Source organism: Lagopus leucura, unplaced genomic scaffold (assembly GCF_019238085.1).
Source record: "Lagopus leucura isolate 7727_CA_CO unplaced genomic scaffold, USGS_WTPT01 Super-Scaffold_100004, whole genome shotgun sequence".
Lineage (NCBI taxonomy): Eukaryota > Metazoa > Chordata > Aves > Galliformes > Phasianidae > Lagopus > Lagopus leucura.
Window position 1 is genome coordinate 11,052,224 of NW_024962264.1, and position 22,852 is coordinate 11,075,075.

Here is a 22,852-nt window from a genome sequence, read left to right on the forward strand (position 1 = left end):
TGGCAGTCTGAACCCAAGCAGATGCCAAGTGATACCTCCATTTCCTTCATCCCAGGGCTATCCTCAAACTCTAATAGGATGAAGTCAAATACTGAGAGCTCAGAAAACCAACAAGTCAAGGTAGGTCATTATAGAGCCTAAGCAGTTTTGCGACAGGGACATATGCAAACTCATTTTGGAAAGGTACCAAGTTTCCTTCCTTTCCCATCTCTTGCATTCCTTATCTCCCTAACCTACATCAGCTCTCCTCTGACAGCATACAATGCCACAAGCCATTGTTCCCTAACATCTTTGAACCACCGTGCAGGATATCAGTGCTAAAGCTACACTGAGAACAGATCTGACAGCACAGAATTCGTAGTCTAAACGAGCTCTTCACGAGATCTGTGCGTTCCTTTTGTCACAGTACATCTACCAGACTTCACCTAGGAGAAATATAAAATGCAGTCAAGGTCTACAATCCAGAGGAGTTTTAATGATGATTATTTGGCAATGCTACCTGAGGAAAAAAAGAAACCCAAGAGCAATGCTTTTATCTATGTAGCTGGTTCTGCCCGTGCTACTTTGCTTTGGACCAAAGACAGAACTAATAAGCTAAGAAAGAGGTCGATTTTTATTTGTTCTGTTAACTGACAGCACGTTCCCTTAACTGACCATACTTCCAAAAAACTCAAACATCTAAACTGTACACAAATCACAAGACAAAACAAAACAACAAAAAATACCAGGTTTTTCAACCTCACTTTTCTTTCCCAGGAAAACAAAATCAAATAAAACCAGACAACTACTACATCAGTTTCAAAACCGTTGCATCAAATCATGGGACCTTTTTCTTGATACATGTTAAAGTATATTCCAATGTAAATGAAACTTGAATAGACAAATAAAAAGGAGGGGAGGCTGTCCAGCCTATCAGAGTCATACAGTACTAGAGACAAAAGCAAAACCAAGCCACAACAAAGCACATCAACCGCCCTTGCTTCTACCCTACCTTGGATCCAACAGTTACGTACAGAGTTCCTAAAAAATGGGTAAGAGCAACAATGATACATCCACTGGTTATACTGGGGAGAACAGTAAACAAATGTAATAAATAAATAAACAAATAAATAAAAATCATTGCAAATAAGGGAAATAAATTGGCTGAGACCAATGTAGAAAACAAACAAACAGTCAAAAAGAACAGCCTTCTGAATGAAACATCTTTTAAAAAATTGGAACTAGACAAGGATTAAAGAGATGATGTTGAATTCTATTAAAGCATCTTTGAACTACAAAATTATTATTCCCCAGAAGGAATAACATCATCTATCTGCATACAAAAATAGATACACATACATATACTTAATTTGTTGGTAAGTTACATTCATCCTGAATTGCAATGAGAACAGACTGAAGGATGCAATGCCTGCAGACTGAAGCAGTAATTTAATTTAGAAATACACAGCGAGAGGGATGAACAACGCAGAAAACCCAGCCAGTAGGCAGCAGACTCTCAAGAAGGGTAGCTAATTCCCCATTCACTCCATTTCATTCCATACCCAAAAATAGAACAGATCAAAGGAGATTCCAAGTTGACATTTTTTATCTGCCTGGAAATTGGGATCATTTGATCCGTTTGACAAAGCAGAAAATTAAAGTTTTAACACTTGTCTCCAACTGCCAAATGCCACGAGAAAAGCCGTGGGCATCTGCCACTAATCTGAAAGACTGATAAAAGCTGCTAACTGCACCAGTCCACTCACTGAGAATTTCTGCACACTAACAACATTTTTAATTGAAAAAGGAAAAAATGGGCCGATTGCTTCATTTGCAAGTTACAAACAGCAAGGAGTTGTTCACCTTTCCATTTGAGCAAAGAAAAAGAAGAAGAAAAAATATTATTCAACAACAAAACAGTAGAACAGAAGAGAAGGCCATGACAGCCTGAGTCAAAAGCTCTGCTGAAGATCTCTAATGCCACAGTACACTGCTGCACCATCACAGCGACTCCCTCATACAAAGGTGAGAGAGAGCAGGACTTCATGGCTGAAGAAAAAGGGGGAAAGTGAGGACCCCTTCCAAAACACGCTTCACACTGAACTTTTTCAATTATAGTCAGACCTGCCATAAAGAGAATCACAGCACAGCTACCTGAAGAAAGAACAGAATTTTATCTGTGCCCCAGTGCAGCTAGAGCATCTGAATGACACTCTGAGCCAAGGGCCTTCATTGCATCGGTTCCACGATATTCAAAAGACACATTTCCTTGATGCTGGGCATCAATCCTCCTTAAGGCAGCTGTAGTCAATGAAGGTTATGACTTGAGTCTTCTTCTGTTTTCACTCTAATATTGGACATGTGCAGTTAGGTATGGGCATTCTGCATGGAGATCATGGCTTCTGTTTGAGGACGCTCAAGAACTGAGTGAGGGGTACAAATGCTGCAGAAGAAGCCACTGGTGAGCAAATTGCTTTGCAAAAAAAACAAAAATCTATGCAAATGGAATCTGCTGGAGTCTCTCCAGACTAAAATCTAATGGGCTGATAAATTATGTTCAACATACTACACATAGAGGCCATCTACAAGGAGAAATACTACTCTTACAGCAGGGCTATCTAGTTGGTCTCATTTCCTTTTGGTGCTTTCTGCCCAGAGTGCTGATCTGTCCAAGAGAGTACCTCATTGTACTTACCCCTCACAGGAAAGCTAACTGAATTAAATGCCATTTGCAATGCCCTCTGCTCTGCCTTCAACCAAATAACTAACATACTGGACTCCAAGGAAGAGAATGGGAAGCTCAAGGACATTCAGCATTACTTTTTTTTTTTAATCAAAGCAATGGAATAAGAGAATAGATGATCACGAGAAGTACGACGACATCAAAATTTGCCAATTCAGGGTTCCTAGAGACCACTTAAAATATGAGGTCTTCCAAATTATCCTGCTCGAATATATTGAAATTGTGTAAGCAGAGGCTCAGAAAAGGTCAGCTTGTTATCCAGATCTTCTCCACAGCTGTTTTGCATTTAAGGAACTACAGTTAAACAAAATGAGACCCAGCAACTGGGGAATGACCAGTCCTGCTGCTGTCACCTCAGAATACTACAACATTCTAGTCTAAGTGGAATGGAGGAATTCAACAAATTGTCATAGCACCATACCCCCGTGCTCCAAGATCTATGGTATGCAGTCAAAGACCCACCTGCTAACAAGACTGCAATATCTAAGACCATGTTCTCCTGTCTGGATAAACATCTAAATAACAGCAAATTTGTTGCTGATAGGAAATAAATGTTTGCACTATGGAAATTTCTTCTCTCTACAAAGGAATAGAAACAGAGAAAAAGAGAAATGCCACCAGAACGGCTCTTATATTTAAGATAATTAAAAAAAAAAAAACCAACCAACAAACAGATGAAACAAATAATCAGAGATGACTGAACTAATATCTTCAATTCCCATTTTAGATAGCTCTCACAGGAATGCTCATGAGCTAAGACTTCAACCCAGAGTAATGGTGTAATCAGAAAGCAAAGGACCCATCAGTCTAACTGTCCCTGAATATAGAAGTTTGTGCAGATATTAAAACAAAATTGTAAGCACAGAACTGGTCCAGTCCAGAGTCACACTGAGGTCGTCTTTTAAGTTCTAGTGGGCCAAATACACACACACACACACACACACACACACACACAAAAAAAAAAAAGCAATTCGTTATGTTGTATTTTAAACAACTGAATTACAGTCTACAACACGTTATCTTACTCAACTCTAAGAACCTCTGCAATACGTGATGTAAGGCGCATATGACTTTAAGACATCCAAGAATTTAGTGGTATGAAGACTAGCAGTTGCTGAAAAGCAATGATGGCCATGTATAAGTGGCAAAGATTAGTACAAACTTTTATTTGCCCAGGTTTTAATTAGTTGTACTATTGTCCTTTTTCAGTTTTATGTTAAATTAAAGGTCCATATAGAAATGTATGAAAGTGGAGAGAGGCTCTGGAAGGAGATCTTGATGACATCAGGGGTATTTGCTCTAATAACAACACTACGGAATTTGCAGTATTCTTAAAGTAAGGATATGGCTGAATAATTGCCAGTCCTGTTTGCTTACATAATCTAATTGAGATTTTACATTCTGGCATAAACTACGAATCCAAAAATAGGCAGCACGGCCCTCTTTTTGGAACCTGCTACACAAATACATCAGTTATGACAACAGTCTTCAAGCCAGCCAGCTCAGTCAATGACAAGCGCTGCAACATCTCAAGTTACTTGTGTTACCTTTAAGGAATGCAGTATTTTTCAAGAGGCAAACACAATGGATAAACTGATTACTTTGTTTATCTGCTAATATTTTCTATGCAGCTGATGATTTACAATCTTGTTGCGCCATTAAAGGAATCAGCTAAGAAAACATGAATGCAGTACCTAAGTGTTTTGGACAGTCACCAAAATCCCACGGTGGCATTACTTTCCAAAATAAAGATTTGACTTGTCACACAACAGTGACATCAGACATTACTTAACCTGGGAGAAACCACAGTTTCTCACTGCTTAATGTAGACAGTCCCAAATGCAACGTGCTTGCTATCTCTCCTTCAGCCTTTGTATATTAAAGTTTTTCCTTGCAAGTAACTTGGGGAACATAAAATGAATGGTAGAAGCGGGGCACAAGTGATGACACACAACGTCAGAAGATGAAGAGATGTGCTTTCCACAGTAATGCACTTGCTGAACACAGAGAAGTTGGGGAGAGAGGCTGAGAATGAAGTATGCCCTACAATTACTGTTTCCACACAGAATTCCTTTGAGATCAATAGTGCAAGAATCACATTCATTTTGATGGGTTCCATTTATTTTCGAATGTTATGAAAAGAAACTGCTGCACATAACACAGGCACTGTAATAGCTTCACTAGAGTTCAGTGGGCATGGTAATTTGGATCACTGTGAAAGCTATTTTTTATTTAAAAAGAAAACAAGCCTTAAAAGTGGGTGGAAGGTCATCAGAATTTAAAGAGATGTGCTGTATAAAGTCTATCACTGAAACTTTTAAAAGAGGAAAAGCAAATGCTCTGCAAATTAAGACATGAATGTGGTTACAAAGAATTTGTGGACTGGGGGAGCAAAACATTCCGGGAAAGCACTGAAAGAGCAATGGCCATCTTAAAGCATAGAGGTAATCCCACTGAAATAAGAGGGGGAGGTTTAAACACAATGATATGCCCATGCTTAGATATTCTTCTAGTATAAGGTTTTATGTTAAGAGTAATCAGCTAATTCTCTTTCTAAGCAATAACGCTTTCAAAGTCAAAATTGCAGAGAATCCTTTTTAATTGCTGGTGAATGTGAAAGTGTCTCTTACCTAAAAGTAGAACCTAAAGAATAATCTGGTAAAGATTTCTATGATTGTTCTTATTTTTAGTTTTACACTCTGTGATTTGTGTTACGCCTCATTTCAGGTAACACACATCTCTCAACTTTTGTGACTCGTAATGGCATAAACTTAGAAAAACAAGGCAAAAAGATCTCAGATCACTTATTCTGGTATTTCTCTGCCTCTCTGATTCTAAAGATCGCATAAGTGTTTTTAAATCAAAATTTCAGAAGCCATTTTGAGCACAGTCCTTTTATGGCCATCTCAAAATCAGATCCAACTTTGAACATCTGTACGTTTTTCCCTCCCTTCGCCCCTCTGCAGCTCGCTACTTGTTCAGCTTGCATTTCTTGTAGCCATTTCTCACAATGTCTAATTCACTACTGCCTAATACCTGACCAATCACATCCAACTACAAGTTATCTCACCATCTTTTAAAAACTCCCAGTAGTGAAGATGCTGCAATCTCTCTGAACAGTTGGAAGTTTATCCCAGTCATCATGAATTGCCAACAGACCATTCCTCTTTATCCCCTTCAATAAATTTTTTAAGGCACTATCTGCTTACTAATGACTCTCCTTAGCTTTCTTGACTGGCTTCACAACCTCACTCCCGTTCATCCATCCTCTCTGGACAGGTTCTCCAAACTGCCAGTCAATTCTGCTGCTCTCCTCTGAAGCCCTTGTAACCATCCATGCTCTTTAGCAAGACTGAGAAGAGCAGCCCTTTCTCCGGGGCCATTCTACTCCTTATACATCCCAGTCAAATGATCAACATTTGAGCAACAGTGTGATGTTATTAGCGCCTCGTTCTTTCCTAAAAGACTAGCTAGTCATTCTTGATGTAGCATTCTTCCAATTGTCTGTTGAACAGCTGCCCATTTCCTCCAGATCTCTTCTGTCAGCAACCCTTGCTTCTGACTGCAACCTGCTCTCAGCATACTGTATTCCAGTCACCTGATAGCAGCTTCTTAGACTAGAAAAGTACTGCACAATTAGAAATAATACTAAGAGTCATGATGATATACATGCCTACAAAGATTTAATTTTAAAATTAATAATAGTTAAGAAACACCAATTTTGTACCATCTTCCACCTCAGGTACGCCTGTTAAATTTCTGCTCCGAGATAGCACTGGAAAACACGACTCCTGGCTCTGAAGGGAGGCAAGAACACATCCAAAGAGAGACACTTGAAAAAGAAGGGGCTGAAATTGCCCAGAAATGAAAACCAACCTGCTTCCACGGTTTCTCATGAAACTAGAGATGCACATACTCAAACTAACCAAGAAGAAGGAAGGACAATAAACGTAGGCAAGGAAAAATAGATGTTCATTTAAACCATCAATGTTAAATAGGAATAAATGCCAAATTCTAAAAGCCTAGATATCTCTCTACTCCTTACTTCTTAGCCACAAGGCCTGTCAGAGAAGAAAATTAGATTGTTTTGACATAATACGGGTCTCGACAAATCTGTGTTGGCTGTTACAACTGGCATATACAATTTGTGATGTCAGAAGATTTATATAGTTGAGAAGGTAAGGCCAATAATTGAAGTTCTGATGGGCCTAAGAAGAGTGTGTCATAATAAAGAAATCACTTGGTTCAGCACAGCAGGCAGATTCAAAAAAAAAAAAAATGCAGCTATTACTTAGCCAACTTGCTAAAAGAGAATTACTTTTACTTCACTTAAATTTATGTGCACTATGTGGAGGAAAGCATGAGCTAAATGTATGAAACAATATAAATCTCAAGAGAAAAGAAATTCTTTTCCTTTTAACATTGCTCTCCTTGTGTAGTAAACTTGGTGACTGGCAGAACATTTTCAACCAAATATGCACACATACAAAATTACAGATACATCTCACTCCCCCAGTGACTTTATAACATGTTGCTAGGTAACAGTGCATACAAGTCAGGTTTCAAGACCTTTAGTAAGTCACCATAAAATAGCGGCATAGGTCTTTTGCATGAATAATGTACATTTATATCCTTTTGCTGATGCCAATAGATCAGACACTGAAAACACCAATGCCTGCCAAACACTAAACAATTCCCGATCAACGGCTACATGAAAAACAGCACATCAAAATGTTGTATGTTTTTTCAGCATTCAAGCTTTCCCCTCCTCTCCAGCTTTCTTCTCTCACTCTTGCTACATGTAGCCCTCACCAGCACTGCTATCCACAGTTCAGCACAGATGATGTGGAGTCACTCAGTGTGAAACAACACAAATTTAATAGGCATCAGAAGGACGACGTATGGGACGACCATACGTCATACACCAGAAATGGACTGCCTAGGGTCCAAATTTGAAACTCAACTAAAAAAAAAACATACAGACTCATCCTTGCTCATTTTTTTTGTTTATCATAATAATATAGCAACATATTTTTTTTGTTTTTGTTTTTTAAGGAAACATTTATGTGGCTTCTTCCAACCCACAAAAGAAACCGTGCTAACCCATTGTACTTCCTGCCTGTCTTCAGTCTTGTCTTTTTCCTTCCTGTGCTGGCTCCATGAAGCCTCAAGCTTCATTTCTGCTGGTTCTCCACTCTATTCTATTCCTCACAGCATTATTATCCCAGAGATCTGCACAGATGAGGATAGCAACCTTTTCTACCACAACAAAATGCTGCCGTGTCACCTTAAAAGGGCAATGAGGACAGAGTTAATTTCCTAGCTTACCTGATTTTTTTTTTTTAACTAGAATACAACTTACATTCCATTTAAAGAAAAAAGGTGACCACTTCTCTATTGTAAAGTGCATCTTCTATCTCCAAAGCCTAGACCTTGCAACATGGACTGATAGCTCCTTGTGAAACAGAAGTTTCTTCAGTTTTCAGACATTTTCCTGATTTCTTTCTCTTTGAAAATTAAAGGCCAATTAACAAAAAAAACCTGACAAAACCAACAACATTTAGTATGTAGAACACCTCCAACAACACTCCAACAACAGCATGTCCACAATTCTGAGTTCAGTCAAATCAATAAGAAAGCACATAAGGTATAACAGATTTTCCCTAAGCACATTCGCCTCTTCGTACTCTCACATACAAATATCATTCTCACAGCAATAACCTGACAGTGGAAAAAAAATAACAAACAAACAAACAAACAAAAAAAATAAAATCATTTTGCATTTGATATGGATTTCAATTAGAATAACAAAAAAAATTAAAAACTATTCACGAATCTCTAGAACTACCTTTTTTTTTCATGTTAGTAATCAAGAAACGCAGTAACATTCGTACTTCGCAACAGCAACTAGTTATTTTATGCTCCCTGAAAGAAAGGTCACCATTCATTTATTGTTCCTATTTAACAGACGGGTAAAGGCAGAGGAAAAAATTAAGAGCTGAATTTTCTAATGTGCTGGTGCTTGTGACCCTCGGTGACTTTAAACCAGAACCTACATGTAGTTAGCATACCTGAAAAACACACCAAATGAGATTCGCTGAGACAACTGTCAGTGAATATCGAAGCCTGGAAAACAAGTTTTCATTCCCACTTCCAGGTTTCTGTAAACAGCAAAATCCCTCTCTTTTTGTCTTCTCCCACCTTCTTCCCCTCTTCCCTCCATCATGCACTTCTCTTTTTATCCAAAAAACAAGAAATTATATGTTAAGAAGTTGCAATGCTTTGCTCCCTGAAATTCAATGACTTAGCAACCCCAAGGCAAAGGGTTTCTTAGCCCACGGAAGGAGCAGCTGCTGCTGCTTGCTGCTCAATTACCTGACAGCTTCATAAGAAAATCTGATGCCATCTTGACAGAGATGTCTTGGCTGAATAGTGCTGATGCTGTACTGGCCACAAAGTCAGAGTCTTTCAGCTTTGTGTTGTTGGGGGCTCTGTCAACAGTACTAAGAGCAAAAGGTGCAGCTGAGATGCCATTGTCATCTTTGGGCTCTTCTTTCACTAGTAAAGGTGGAATACCTCCACTAGCCTGCCCAGCCACATCAGATGTTTTAGATACAGATGCTGATCCCAAAAGGTCAGGTCCAACTCCTTCCCTCTGTGGTCCCGGGCAGGAGTCACTATTTAGCTGTGGTGACCCCTTCACCTCAGTTTCTGGTATTTCCTCCTTCACTTTGGATTCTGTCCTGAGGAAATGCTGATGGCAACGCATATGGAGTTTCAGGCTGAAGTGGCGGGAGGAGGTAAAAGGGCATAGCTGGCATTGAAAGGTCTCACCCCTGTCTTGGTGCTGATGAACCTGGTTCAAGAGGTGAAAGATAAAAGCATGTGTTAAGCAGAGTAGTTTGCTAGCATTATAGAAATCTCAGCTCCATACTCCTCACTGTTTTAAAACAAGAAAATTTAGCTAATGAGTGAACTCTGCATTCTGAGCACTTGGAAAGAGGTCAGATACTAAGAACCGTAGGACACACGTAGAAACATCTGGTTTTGTATCATAGAAATGATGGAAGTCTGCCTTGGGTGAAACAGATCCCGATGACCTGTCAGTATGTAAATAAACTTTCAAAATGTAACTAGCAGCTTCATTCATTAAAAACAAAACTAAACAAAGAAACTCCAGAAGAGCCTACTTATTACATGTTCTGCTAAGCATGATTATTCTGTGTAACTTATAAATAAAAATTGTTTGGAGGAACCCAGTAAACTGTCGTTCTGCATGGCAACATCCACCATCAATTTGTCTATCGTTAGGGTAAAAAAACCTAACACCTGGCAATACCAAGGCACCACTGAACCACTTGAAATTAATTCCACTGGAAAATAAACTGCTCTGTTTTGATAAAATACAAACAGGAGAGATGGTGTCTGTCAGCTAACTCTATAAATTCATTAAATCAGTTAATCCCATTGTCCTTGTATTTTGACTCAGGCTCTGCCTCATAAAGTCTGCATGCTCCAATGTGACTACACAGTGCTCAGAATCCCCAGGCCTGATCCTGACACCTTGTAAAGAGAACTCTATCCATCCATCCATCTGCAATGGTGTATGCATTATCTATGAGGGCTGCTCCAAAAGTAATGCCACCTATTAATCACATTGGCCCATGACATCAGAAGCAGATATTGGTGGTACAGCAGTAGAGATAGAAGCTTCCTGAAAATACTCCATCAAATTTTTTATTGTGTGACAGAAGGCATCACAAGGGCAGTGTGACAAAATGGCATCTGGTGTGGAAGTGCGTATGACACAAAGGTGTGTCAATGAATTCCTCCATGCAGAAAAAAATGGCACCCACTGACATTCAGCGATGCTTGCTGAATGTTTATGGAGACCTAACAGTGCATGTGAGCACACTGAGGTGGTGAGTGGAGTGTTTCAGTGGTGGCAGTGCTGACAGTGGGTCACCTTTGCTGGTGCAGATTTTTGCATGCAGACTTCGTTTGTTGCTGGTGACAATGCACACCTAATGGTAGTGACTATGTTAAAAATAGTCTTTGGAAGCTGAGAATTTGCTGTATCAAGTAGTGCTATTGTGCTCTTTCCAACGTTGTAGTTTCCAAGGAAATAAAAGCAGGCATTACTTTTGGAGCATCCTTCATAGTTAAACAAATACACTCATTAATACGAACTATGTATAAATAATTGTGCAATACACATCAGCACATTACTCATGAAAGGAAAAGAATAATTGAGCTCAGCACAATAGTGGCCAGTGCATGGAAAAGTTTTTTCTCCATAGCTTCATAAATAAATTTTAAACCTTCACATCAGCACTCAATGCTACTCCCTTCAGAAAGACTGGCAAATACACACACTTGTCCCTTACCAACTGCTGACACGTTATCAGGACAAACTGGCACCAGACTGAGCTCCACACATTCACTTTCACTTGTGACTTGAGATGGCTGGAAACATTTCAATAAGACAATTTTTGTTGAGAAGTGGCCATTTGTTGAATGCAAAATATTCCACCTGAAACACGGAGGGGTTCAATGAACCCTTAGCAAATCAGACATCATTCCCTATCTAGCTGGGTGGCACTCTTCTTCTAAATTCTCTGGGCTTGGCTCAGAGGCAGACATGCCAGAGAATCAAAGCATGCTGCTTAAGTCTGGAAGTCTAAAAGCTCTGAGAGCTCCAGCTCCAGTCAAAACCCAGCTTTCCATGAGGGAGCCTGGAAGGCCTAGCTGTAGTTAAGGCTTTCAGCACTTTCTGATTTCCCACACTGCTGAGAGTCACACAACATCCTGAGAGTCCTGGTGCAGGCTGTGGGGGCAGCTGCAGCATTTTCCAAATAAAACTTTGTTATAACTCTGACTGGAAGAAGTTTCCCACAGTAAAAGATTCGGCCAGATTCATTCTTTATATAGTAAGAGGAATTCAATCACAAGATGACATCTACCATTCTCTACACACAGTGGACTTGAACACAGGTCCCCAAAAACGTGAAGTTGCGAGACCTCATTCTTTTAGTCTTCTTGGCAGTCAATGAAAACATATTTCACTAGTGCTGTGCCAATTTGCATTCAGTGGTTCCTCAAGGGCTCTGGAGATAAGGTGCAAAACAAACAGCTAGAGAGAACTTCTTTTGGTCTGCCACTTTATAGAAAGACGTTCTCAGTATTGTATAAGCACGACATTTACAGACAAAGTAATTTGGGAAGCTTAAAATTGCACCTGACAACAACAACGACAAATTAGAACGGTCTTACATTAGCATTAGCTTTTAAAGCAACAATCTTGCAGAACAGCAGCAGCACAGTAATTTCAAAACATTAATAGGTTACAATGGAAACGCCAACCAGACTGACCATCCACGCTACTGGAAACTGGATGGTCTGTAAGCACAGCAGAATTTAAGCAATTTCCTTCACATGAAGAGCACCAAGATGGTTCTAATGGTAGCAAGCACTCTCACCATGGCAACTTTCTCTCTTACACCCACTGAGATCTTGTATGCCAGAGCTTGTCTCCAGGATCCCCACCAATCAGCATTTCCCTGCCTACGTATTTAACCACTTCTTCTGGAGGCCCTGTATCAGAACTATCAATACGATGCCTTCATAGGGCTGTCATCACTGCAGTTGGTGGGAAAGTCTGTGTGGAAGCCACATTCTCTGCCCAGGCACACAGCATGACAGCCTGCAATATCTTATGAGAATCAATGAGAATGGGGAGACTGATTCATCTGAATTGGATTTCTCTCCTGTCCAAAGACAACAGCAGTGTCACCAATGAGTTTCTCCTATAACGAAGTACTTTATAGCTGGTAGCCAAGGAACGGCAGAATTCAAAACCAAAGATTTCTGAGCTGTTGGAGCGGGTCCAGGGGGGAGCGCTCCTATGCTATAAGAGTCGGGGCAGCAACCACTTGTTGCAGTATGAACGAGAAACCCTGTGGAGCTCCACAGAAAGACAATCACAAGAGAGCCCAACAAGCTGCCTTCTCCCTCCGGCAAATGGCTCTTATACTGTGCTAATGCTACGCAAGCCACCAGATGTCATCTTCAGACTCAACCAGGCTGCTGCTGGTAGCGGCAGGGCTACTGCAATGGGAGATGGATAACCCCTAACATGGACAATCACTGCATCCTCAGCCAGCTCCTGTCCCATGCTGACAGCAAGAACCACAGACAAAAGGAGACGAGGGCAGCTGAAAAGTTTTCTCCCGAGTCTCAGTTTCTACCTTCTGAGTTTGCCCCATTTAATTGTGGATATTCTCCTTGACTGTGCAAAGTATATCTTTATTTTAACCTTTCTGTCTTCCTGGTCTCAAACAATATTTTGCATTTCTACAGCTTTTGTTGTGTGTGACTGACGTAAGCTTCAACAGGCCTACACAGTTCTTACAAACTTTAGACATGGTTTGGGAATTTGGGCACAAGTTACTTAAAGAAAATTTTTTGTTTGTTTCTTTAATTTCTCTTGCTGCCTCCCCAGTCTCACACTTTAAGAATGACAAAAAAGAGTCAGCTCTATTTCTCTTCTCTACCATATGCATTATTTTGATCTCACCCTCTTTTTAGACCTGCTAGTCCCATTCTTTTCAGTTTCTTTTTCAAAGGGAGAAGAAAGTTCTTGCCATCCCACTAATCATTTTCACTGTCATCTTTTAAAACACCTTCTATTACTAATGTATCTTTTTGATACACAATATGCACCAGAAGTGAGATCAAAAGTGGCAGCACACCACACGTTTATAATAGCGTAATATTTTCAGTGTTATTTCAGTTCTACTCTATGCATATTTGAATATCTAACATACTTTTTAACCACTGCTGCATATGCCAAGAAAAGGTTTCCACTGAACTGGCTGCAGTGATATCCAGATATCTTCTCTGAGTAGTTACAGTTTGCTATATTAAAGACACTTAGGTGCGTGATCAGTTTAAGACTGCTGTTTCCAAGGCACACTGCCTTGTATTTGTCAACAATAACTTCATTTGCCTTTGCATTTGTCTGCCAGCAAGTTCTTTTTATTCCCTTTCAAGTTTTGCCTTTTCTAATCTTGATTCATTGTATTTAAGATTGTATCATCTACAATTCTCTTACCCCACAGCCATCACTTTGTGCAGATTGCATTTGTTAAAATACGCACAACTCTACTCTTAGTAATGGAACACTCCTCTGATAACCTTTCGTCATGATTAACATTGCTAGTTTCTTCCTACCCTTTGTTTTACCATCTCTTGCTAAATTTCTAATTTGCCACAATACATCACATTACTTAATTTATTTGGCAGCTTCTTGATGAGAAGCTTTGCCAAAGGCTTTTGTAAAGGGCAAACAAATTTCAGTTGATTCTCAAGTCCATGATTTTCTTGACGTGCTCAAAACATCTTAGTGGAAGAACACATCACTTTCTTTTACAGAAGCCACGTGTCCCTATCGTATCACGTTATTCATATCATTATATGTTCCGTTACATTTTTTTCCTCAACATACTAATATTTCTGGTATCACAAGCAGCTTGTTAAATCAAGTTTTCACCCTTATAAGCAACATCCTGGCCAACTTACCAACCAGTTCAAGTGATGAGATCCCACCTACCGGCAAAGGTAGTAGGGCTGAGGGAAACGGTGACATTGGCTAATCCTGCCATTTTATAGCACCCATCAGGTAGATCTTCACTTGCCCCCTTCCTTATATTTGGGAACAAATTCTCCCTTCTACTTACGAAGCACAGGAAGGGAAGGTTTGGCATTCATCTTTCTTTTGTGGAACTTGAGGTTTTATTGCTTTCTGTTTGTTTGTCTTTTTTTCACACTTAGAAAAATACCTCCTCTTATTCCAAGAACAGTAATCTCAAAGGAAAATCAGGTTGTGGAGTGAGGGGGAGTGAATGTTTGCTTCTGGCTATTCACTCTGACTTACATTCAGGAATCTAGTTAGCAGCTTTTTCTTTACCTATTATAGGTTTTCTTTCTCTCACTTACTTTGTTTGATGCAAACTAACACCTTCATGAGGGGTATCTGTTTAAACAACAACTACTGCCAGCAACAACTACAACCTGTCCATTTACCATACTTGTCTCCCCACTATTTTTCTCATGTTTGTTCTTGGTTCGTTGGCTCTTTTTCAAACCTTGTAGCAAAATGTATTCTCCTAAGACTGCATTCGGGTGCAGTTGAAAGGTCTGTGTTTTGCATCTTCCAAGTGCACGCTACCATTTCATTTCTGATAAGCTCCTTCATTTTCAAAATATTGCTTTTCAAAAGTGTATTTATAAGACACTAGTTTTGGTATGATCCTTCACCTGAGGATGCATACACTATAAAGTACTTTCTTTTTGAAACTGTTTCCTTGCTTTGCAAAAAAAAAAAAAAAAAGAAAAAAAAAAAAAGCCTTTCTACAAGACTGGACTACATATTGAAAATATATAAATAATATACATATATAACACGTATAAAATTATTTTATCTTTAAGATTTTAAGACAGCAATGCATTTCATGTCTTACTCTTGCACCATAAGCACAAAGTGCCAAGATTAAAAGGCAAGTATTTTAAGTAACTTATGGTATATATCTGTGTCTTGGGGCACAGACTTCCGTTGCAGGAAAGCTGTGTAAGTTTGTATTGCCTCCCCTCAGCTGAGGTGAGGTAATGGAATCATAGGGGCCTCCCATGGATCTTTAAGGTTAGCTTAAACATAACTAAACAGAAAACGCTCACATAAAATACAGCCAATCTCCTTCTCAATACAGTGAAGATGCTTTAAAGTAACCAGTTCTGTCTTTCACCAAAATGGACTATGAATGATCATTCAGTCTTCTGAACTTGGCTAAGAAAGATGAAGAGAAAAACAAATCACTAAGGGGGGAGGGGAAGAGTAGTAAGGACCTGTTTACATTCTTCAGAGTCTTTCCTCATTCCCGCTATTGTGTAATCAATAGCCCTCCTAATCAGCAGGTTGATTATAATCCTCTGAATATGACAGAAGTATTATTCTTACATCACAATGTCCTTCACAAAAAACAGAAGCAGGAAGATTCTGTTTTCAAGCACCTCACAATCTACTTGCCATTGCATTTGCCTTTTCTGCTAAGTTCAATCTTCCATTTTTTCATTTTCTATCACTATCCTGCTTCAGCACATGTTCACAACAAAACTTCTTTTCCACTGCTAGAAGAGCTGGCTCACTCATTTCGGCATTATGTCTATATAGCAGCACAAGGAACATTTATAGGTATTATTTTTGGCCATATGCTCCTCTTCCTTGTTCCCCTTTCCAAGTACTCAGGCTAATATCCTGTTGCTTTCTTGGAACGTATCTGCATGATCTCACAGGCTAAACTTCCACCAATTGCTGAGGAAGAGATGTATATGATCCAAAGATACCAATTGGCCAAAATCTGACTGATGCTTGTGTTACTGCACCAGTAAAAACAGAACGGCCTGAAAACACCTTGCTAAACTACACCACCCCTTTCTGTTAACTTCTGCAGCTTCAGAACTAGCATTTGATTTTTTTCACTCAGAAAGAAAATAACACAGTCAAATTGAGCATGCATTTAGATAACTGGAGAGGAAGATTTGCCGCCTGACGGGGCAGGACACCTCTCTCATATGCCCATTCATTTTTTCTGTTTTTACTTTCGATACCCTTTGGGCCCCAGGAAACCACACTATGATACCAGACTCAAGTCCTGAGATGCTACTCTCAGATTTCTAGGAATAAGGGCCAAAACTTGTGGTTATGCAAGCACTATAATTTGTCTCCAAAATAAACTAATAAAATTCTGTACCGTGTCTATTTTAGGATTTTTCTAAGGTGCCTATCACTGTGGAATTGAAATTCCATGTAACAATTATAGATAAAACTACATGCCTTAAAAGGCAATTCACTCAGTCTGTCTTGTTCATTGCATGGAAACATTCCTTCCATTTCCCTTCTTGCATTTTACTTCCTTGCCTTCAGTTGCAAGCTGGCCAGGCAAAGTGCCTGGAAGAAAGCTTTCATCAACACGGTGGGTAGCACATGTAGATCTGAGCATGGTCAGGGCTGGAATCTGTCCAACTCTCTCTCTTTTAAGATTTTCTTCAGCAGGAGACAAGACATCAAAAATGTTGGCAATATTAGATTCTTGGCCAACGAGTTTGGTGTGTTATAACTGCCGGAAAATAACACATTATTTATATTCTATAGACATTATTCTTTAACCTAAACATACACAGAATATGGGAGTCCCATATGAATACACACACAAACCGCTAACGGAAATTAAACTGTAAACTTTCAGATTCAATGGAGAATGCCTACAAGAACACAGAAAAAAGAGGAGGTACTCCAGCTCAGAGCTACACTGCCTGAGAGGAAATAAAGACAGTATTATCAGATTTGGAAGACTGGAGCTGGACAAAATATCTCAACAGGTTTTGTCTGTCATCCTGATCAATGGAACAATGGATCAACTTAAAATTAAAGAGGAACATTAACAAAAAAAAAACAAAAAAAAAACAACACTGAGCTTGTAATAACACAGTAGAGTAAAAAATCGAGTTATAATGACAAACACCATCCTAGCACCGTAATTTTGCAGTCTCACCTGCAGCTGCTGTTGATTCATGGGGAGAAAGAGAGGAGTGGAGAGCTAGAGGCAGCTCTGACTTCATGGGGTTCCTGCCAGGAAGGAGATAAGACCAGGTAGCTCCCAGAGGATTTGGGGACAATGAAAAGAACCAAATTATCCAGCTGAAGTTGCCAGTATACTACATCCTAACTTCCAGCTGTGCTGTACTATTTCTGTTGTGTATTCACTCAGTTTTGAACACCGTTAGCTTAAATATATATATGTGTGTGTTTGTGTGTGTTCTAAAGCTTCACATTTATTTAGATAGAGATTTAAAAGCAGCACGTTTTTATAATCAGAAAAGAAATCTGATTTTTTATTTTATTTTTAATCTTGGTATCAATTTATACTTTTTATCAAAGAGAACTCAAAATATATCTGACACTGCTGTTGAACAAATGACTAACATGTCTCCATTTCATTCATCTATACTATGCAAATATTTCAACTTCACAGAAACTCTGACTTGGCAGACAATGTTTTTATGAACGGACTATGTGAATGAAGAAGTGTACGAAACCCTTGGAAATTGAGCTAGAATATTATCTTGCAAATATCTGTACTCATGATTTTATGCATCCATTCATAAGACTACAAGCAAGAATAAAAGATCAAATACTGGCCAATTAGTTTTATAAAGCAATTAGCTTAATCTTAAATAAAGCAGTTTTACTAGCAAAGATTACTGAGTCCATCACAACCTGCATGACTAGACTGCACTGACTGAAGAGCCTTAGAATCTTACTTACACAATAAATCTAAGAGAGACTCAAAATGAGCTCAAATTAAGCAGTAATCACCATACTAACAAATAATAAATACTACCGTTACTTTGCTTTTATTAGGAGTTTGTTATAAGACAACATGGGTTCAGTTAATAAAGGGGTTTAGCTTAGGCAGGGAGCAGAGAAGACTGCAAGGGTTCAGAGAGCCACCAACCTGATAGCACACAGAGACAGTGAAAAAGTTCAGGATGCTGGAAGAAATCAGATCTATGACCTTCCACGGAAATCACCACATGGAAAAGTAAGGGATAGGCCCTTGCCCTGTAAATAATAATAATTCCAAAAAGGTACAAAATGCAGAGATTAAGAATTTCTGCAGGGAAAAACAGAGACATCTTGCGCAAAACACTGGACAATAACAGGCCTCTGCCAAAGAAGAGCAAATTTTCAGGCGATGCATGCCTCTGTGCAGACTGTCAACAACTAAAAACAAAAAACTTCTCTTACTATACTTAGATGTCATTCTTTCATGTCTTCTACTAAGTCCTAAAAAAAAAAAAAAAAAAAAAAAAAAAAAGACTTGCAAATACCAAACTTACTTGGAACTGATTAGGTTCAGCATAATACACTAAGGATGCCTGGGAATTGCGCACTGATTTACACTAGGAGAAGTAAGATGTTAACTTTGAGACTTCGAGAGGATGATTACAAGACCTAGCAAGGACCTGAAATGCAGCATGATCTGCTATTATGATCACTGAATCATCTGATCTAATACTTAACAGTTACTGAGGTCCAAGCAAGGCGAGACTCCTGTCCAGCCAACTCAAGATTTTGCAATTGCAGCACACAGAAGCTCAACTGACACTCCAGTCCCCCCCCATACACTGAGAGACCTGTTGTCCAAAACAAACAAAATACAAACTGTAATAAAACATTTCACTGCAATTATAATAGCTCAACAGTATTAACAAAGTAAACTTTTTCCCCTTCAGCTTCTTTATCCGTGGATCAATGGGCCAGGTACCATTTTTATTTCACCAAGCATGCCCTACCGTACGCAAAGATCAGGTACTTTGTGCTTTGCCATCATACAGTACTTCTGCTGAATACTTGTTCTTCTAAATTTCTTCTCCATTTCTATTCTCTATATCAACACAAATGTTGGTTAAGTTTCTTTAGGAGCCTAAAACGTAGGCTGAATTAAAAACATACCTTAAGTTTAGTAGAAACACTTCAAAACAAAACATTACAGTATAACCTGTTTTTCATCATTTTGGATGCTTCATTTCTGGAGTATCTGCAGTTAAAAACCATGGCAAGGATAAAACTAAAACTGAACAGCTGTAGGCCAAGTTTCTACACTCACTTAGGGTATTGCAATGGCAGACAGATACTCGCGTGCATCCTGAAAGCAGAACCCCTGTGTTTGCATGGTGTCACATCTCAGCTAATATCCCCGCTTCTGGTGGTTCCAGGTCCGTAACTAAATCTATCACAGACAACTTGTGCTGCATCAAGCGAACGCAGACAGGGCAGTTTCCACACAACATAAAATGGAAAGGCAAGCAAAGGAAAACAATTTATTTCCTTATCTAATTATGGTGTCTCTATTTAAATAAATACATAATTATAGCATTAATAGTGGACTTTAATTCTCGCAAATGCCACTGAAGTATGTTCGTTGCACTATCATTTCCTGATTGACAAGTCAAATGCTTTGATAGTCAGTAAACACTTCCCTTACCTTCATGTGTGATTTGAGATTGTCCTTACGCGCACAGCGAAATGGACAGAGTGGACACTGATGACTTTTCAAACCTGTATGAATCACCATGTGCCGTTTCCAGTAACTCTTCCTCTTGATAACCAAACCACAGATTGGACACTGGAAAGGTTTTCCTCCTTCTTCTTCTGAGGCTTAGCAGAACGGGGGAAGAGAAAGAGAGGATCCTTTACAGACACTTATTGAATGCTTTTCTCCTGTAAACATACTCAAGATACCATTTTTCAGTGCTAGAATTGCATCTGCAAAGAGACGCAACAGTTAAACAACAACACGTATCAGAAATTTCAGTTCCTCCCCCTGCATGTCCCTTTCCCAGTTAATCTAGTTATTCTCCCTCTAAGAAAGGTCACAATAATTTTATAAAGGTTAATGTCCCAAACATCCTCTGGCTAATCAGTAGGGGATGCTATTCTGTCTCACCTGGTGCTAATGTTCCTTATAATTTAACAGAACTGAGATGGATGTCTCTCATAATCATCACTTTTCAGCCTCATTTCCTATCAAATGCCAGTTGTAGTCGGGTATGGAAAATATGCTTAATTGTTCCAAAATGATCCATTCCCACATTCGATGGTTAGCCAGAACACAGGGGATATAAAACACAGAACACTTCACAGCTTAACTGATAAGCATGCTGGCATTGCATCTCAGATATATTTAACAGGAGAACTGTTTAACTAGGGCTCAAGCAGATGCTGCTGCAACTTCAGCCATCAGGAGTCCTAGGGTCACGGGTACCTTTCTACTCTGCTTGCTACCAGGGCGTTAAATCCACTGCCTTCCTAAACATTTTCACTCTGCTTTACTGTGCTAAGATAGTAAAAGGATTTGATGGCATTTGTCAAGTAAATATGGTTAGTCCCCTGCGTGTGGAACCATCTCAAGGTTGATGGAAAGAGAAATTCCTTGCTGCTGACCATACACAACTAACCATCCACTCTTCCCCTCGTCACAACTTCCTCTGCTTACTACAAAAGCCTAGAATTACTACAGAATTTGAAGCTTTTTTTTCAAGACTGTTTTCAAATATCCAGAGCTCAACAATGCTTATCCCTACTATCAGGAATGTCTCTCAGAATATTTCACCTCATTTTTATCAGTTATTTCCTACTGATAAGAATATAGCAAACACCAAATTCCCTTGATGAGGAACTAAGTAGTAAAAACCTCCAGAAAGATTTATCGTATCCTCAAAAATAATTCCTCTTATTAAGTAGGAAACAAAGACTGTAATTCCACCAATTAGGTACTCATTGTCTAAGTGCAAAAAAAGGACACACTGACAAAGCATGTACTTATGCCATTTTAGAAATTCTACTCATAAAATTTTTTATCACACTCAACTTATTATCAAAGTGTTCCCCTCTCTGAATCTCTAAAGAGCATGCCAAAACCAATGCTTTAATTACTTGTTTCACTTTTTTAGCATCGTTACTTGTTCACAAAAAAAAAAAAAAAGTGAGAAATACAAAGAAATAAAATACATACTGTTAGCTTTTTTTTTCCTAGCATTTATTTCCCTTCTCTCATTACCTTTTCTCCAGCATCTGGCTACCATGAAGGATTCAGAACAGAAATGTGTAACAAGCCTATTTTTTGTTTTTAATCTATTTTTCCTGCCCACTAAAAATAAATCTCTAAACAAGATGAACCAATAGCAATTCAGCACTTCACAAAAGAAATGGACCAAATGCCTTCTGCCTCCTGGGCAGCATGAGGGGGGCTGAGCAGCAGGGCAGGAAGGGAGGCAGGCAGGTGGTGCACGCACAGCCACCTTAAGCAAGCCTCAGGGTGAGGAGCAAAGGGTGGGTGGTGTGGTGGTGGGCAGCGGGGCTGCAGTCTTTTGTCAAGATACGGTACAACACGTGGTTCTTCTGGGAGCGAGTAACGGTGAAGCCAAACGGTAGCCCACCATTGCTGCTGGATGTCTTGAGTGGCCTGAGTGTGCTAGCAGTACCTTTGGTGAGCAGCAGCTCCTTTCAGCCTTTCTTCTGCTTCTGGGCCTTCAGTGCATATAAATATCTAAAGCGCAGGGGCCAAATGGATGGGGCCAGGCTCGTTACAGCAGTGCCCAGTGACAGAACAAGGGGCAACGGCACAAACTGCAATACAGTAACTTTGTACTAACATGAGAAAGAACTTCCTTACTTTGAGTGTTACAGAGCACTGGAACAATCCACCCAGAAGGCATCTCCTACCCAGGAGATACTCAAAACCCACCTGCACTTTCCTGTGTCATCTGCTCTAGGGAACCTGCTTCAGCAGGGGAGTTAGACTAGATGATTGTCAGAGGACCCCTCCAGCTCCTATGACTCTGCAATACTGTGACTTCACCAACAATACTGACAATTAATGGCGAATGGGAATTACATCGACGCTGTTCAAGGCTCAGCCATGTTAGCGCTTTACTTCATTTACCTTCGCAAAAGGAAAAAAATGGCGTTTTCAGCTTTCCTTCATTTACACTGACATCCATCTTATGTCACACAGCATCAATTACTTGAAAAAAGTGAACTGAGAATTAGCCAGGAAGAAAATCTGGGAACACAACTGCAAGCATTGCAGACAAAAACTTATTACCAAGCAAGTATTCAGTCAGTAAAAAAAAAAAAAAAAGGGTCTGCTGCCTATACTCATTCAGAAATAACATCAGAATTTTAACAGAGATTACAGACTTCCTTCTAAGTTTGATCCAAAACATGTAAGCAATTAGTACAGCTGGCAATACTAGCAAATAGACTGCTAACAAAATTAGCCTTCTTTTTACCATTTCACGCTAATCCATACAAGTAATGATCAAGCCCACCAAACCCGACCTGCAGCATCACTTGACAATGTTCTTGTAAGTCACAGCTCCAGCCTCTTGCCTGAAATACGTCTGACCAAACAGCTCAAAATCATAGACAAAAGAGCAGCAGGAATACTCTTGTTATTAACATCTGCTTCAAAATAGCCTCCATCTTTGCTGTTCCTTACTTGTCAA

General features: G+C 39.4%; 1 protein-coding gene across 6 annotated transcripts in view; it reads right to left on the minus strand.

Moving 5' to 3' along the window:
- ZNF827 (zinc finger protein 827) overlaps positions 1 to 22,852 on the minus strand; it is a 107,173-nt gene that overhangs the window by 54,481 nt on the left and 29,840 nt on the right. For 5 of the 6 annotated variants that reach the window (XM_042872028.1, XM_042872025.1, XM_042872031.1 and 2 more), the window contains exons 3-4: positions 19,828 to 20,000; positions 9,098 to 9,578 (exon numbers count right to left, since the gene is read on the minus strand). In XM_042872028.1, coding sequence (XP_042727962.1) covers positions 9,098 to 9,578; positions 19,828 to 20,000 — 654 coding nt within the window. The remainder of the gene's footprint in view (positions 1 to 9,097; positions 9,579 to 19,827; positions 20,001 to 22,852) is intronic. The other variant, XM_042872026.1, reaches the window with a different exon arrangement.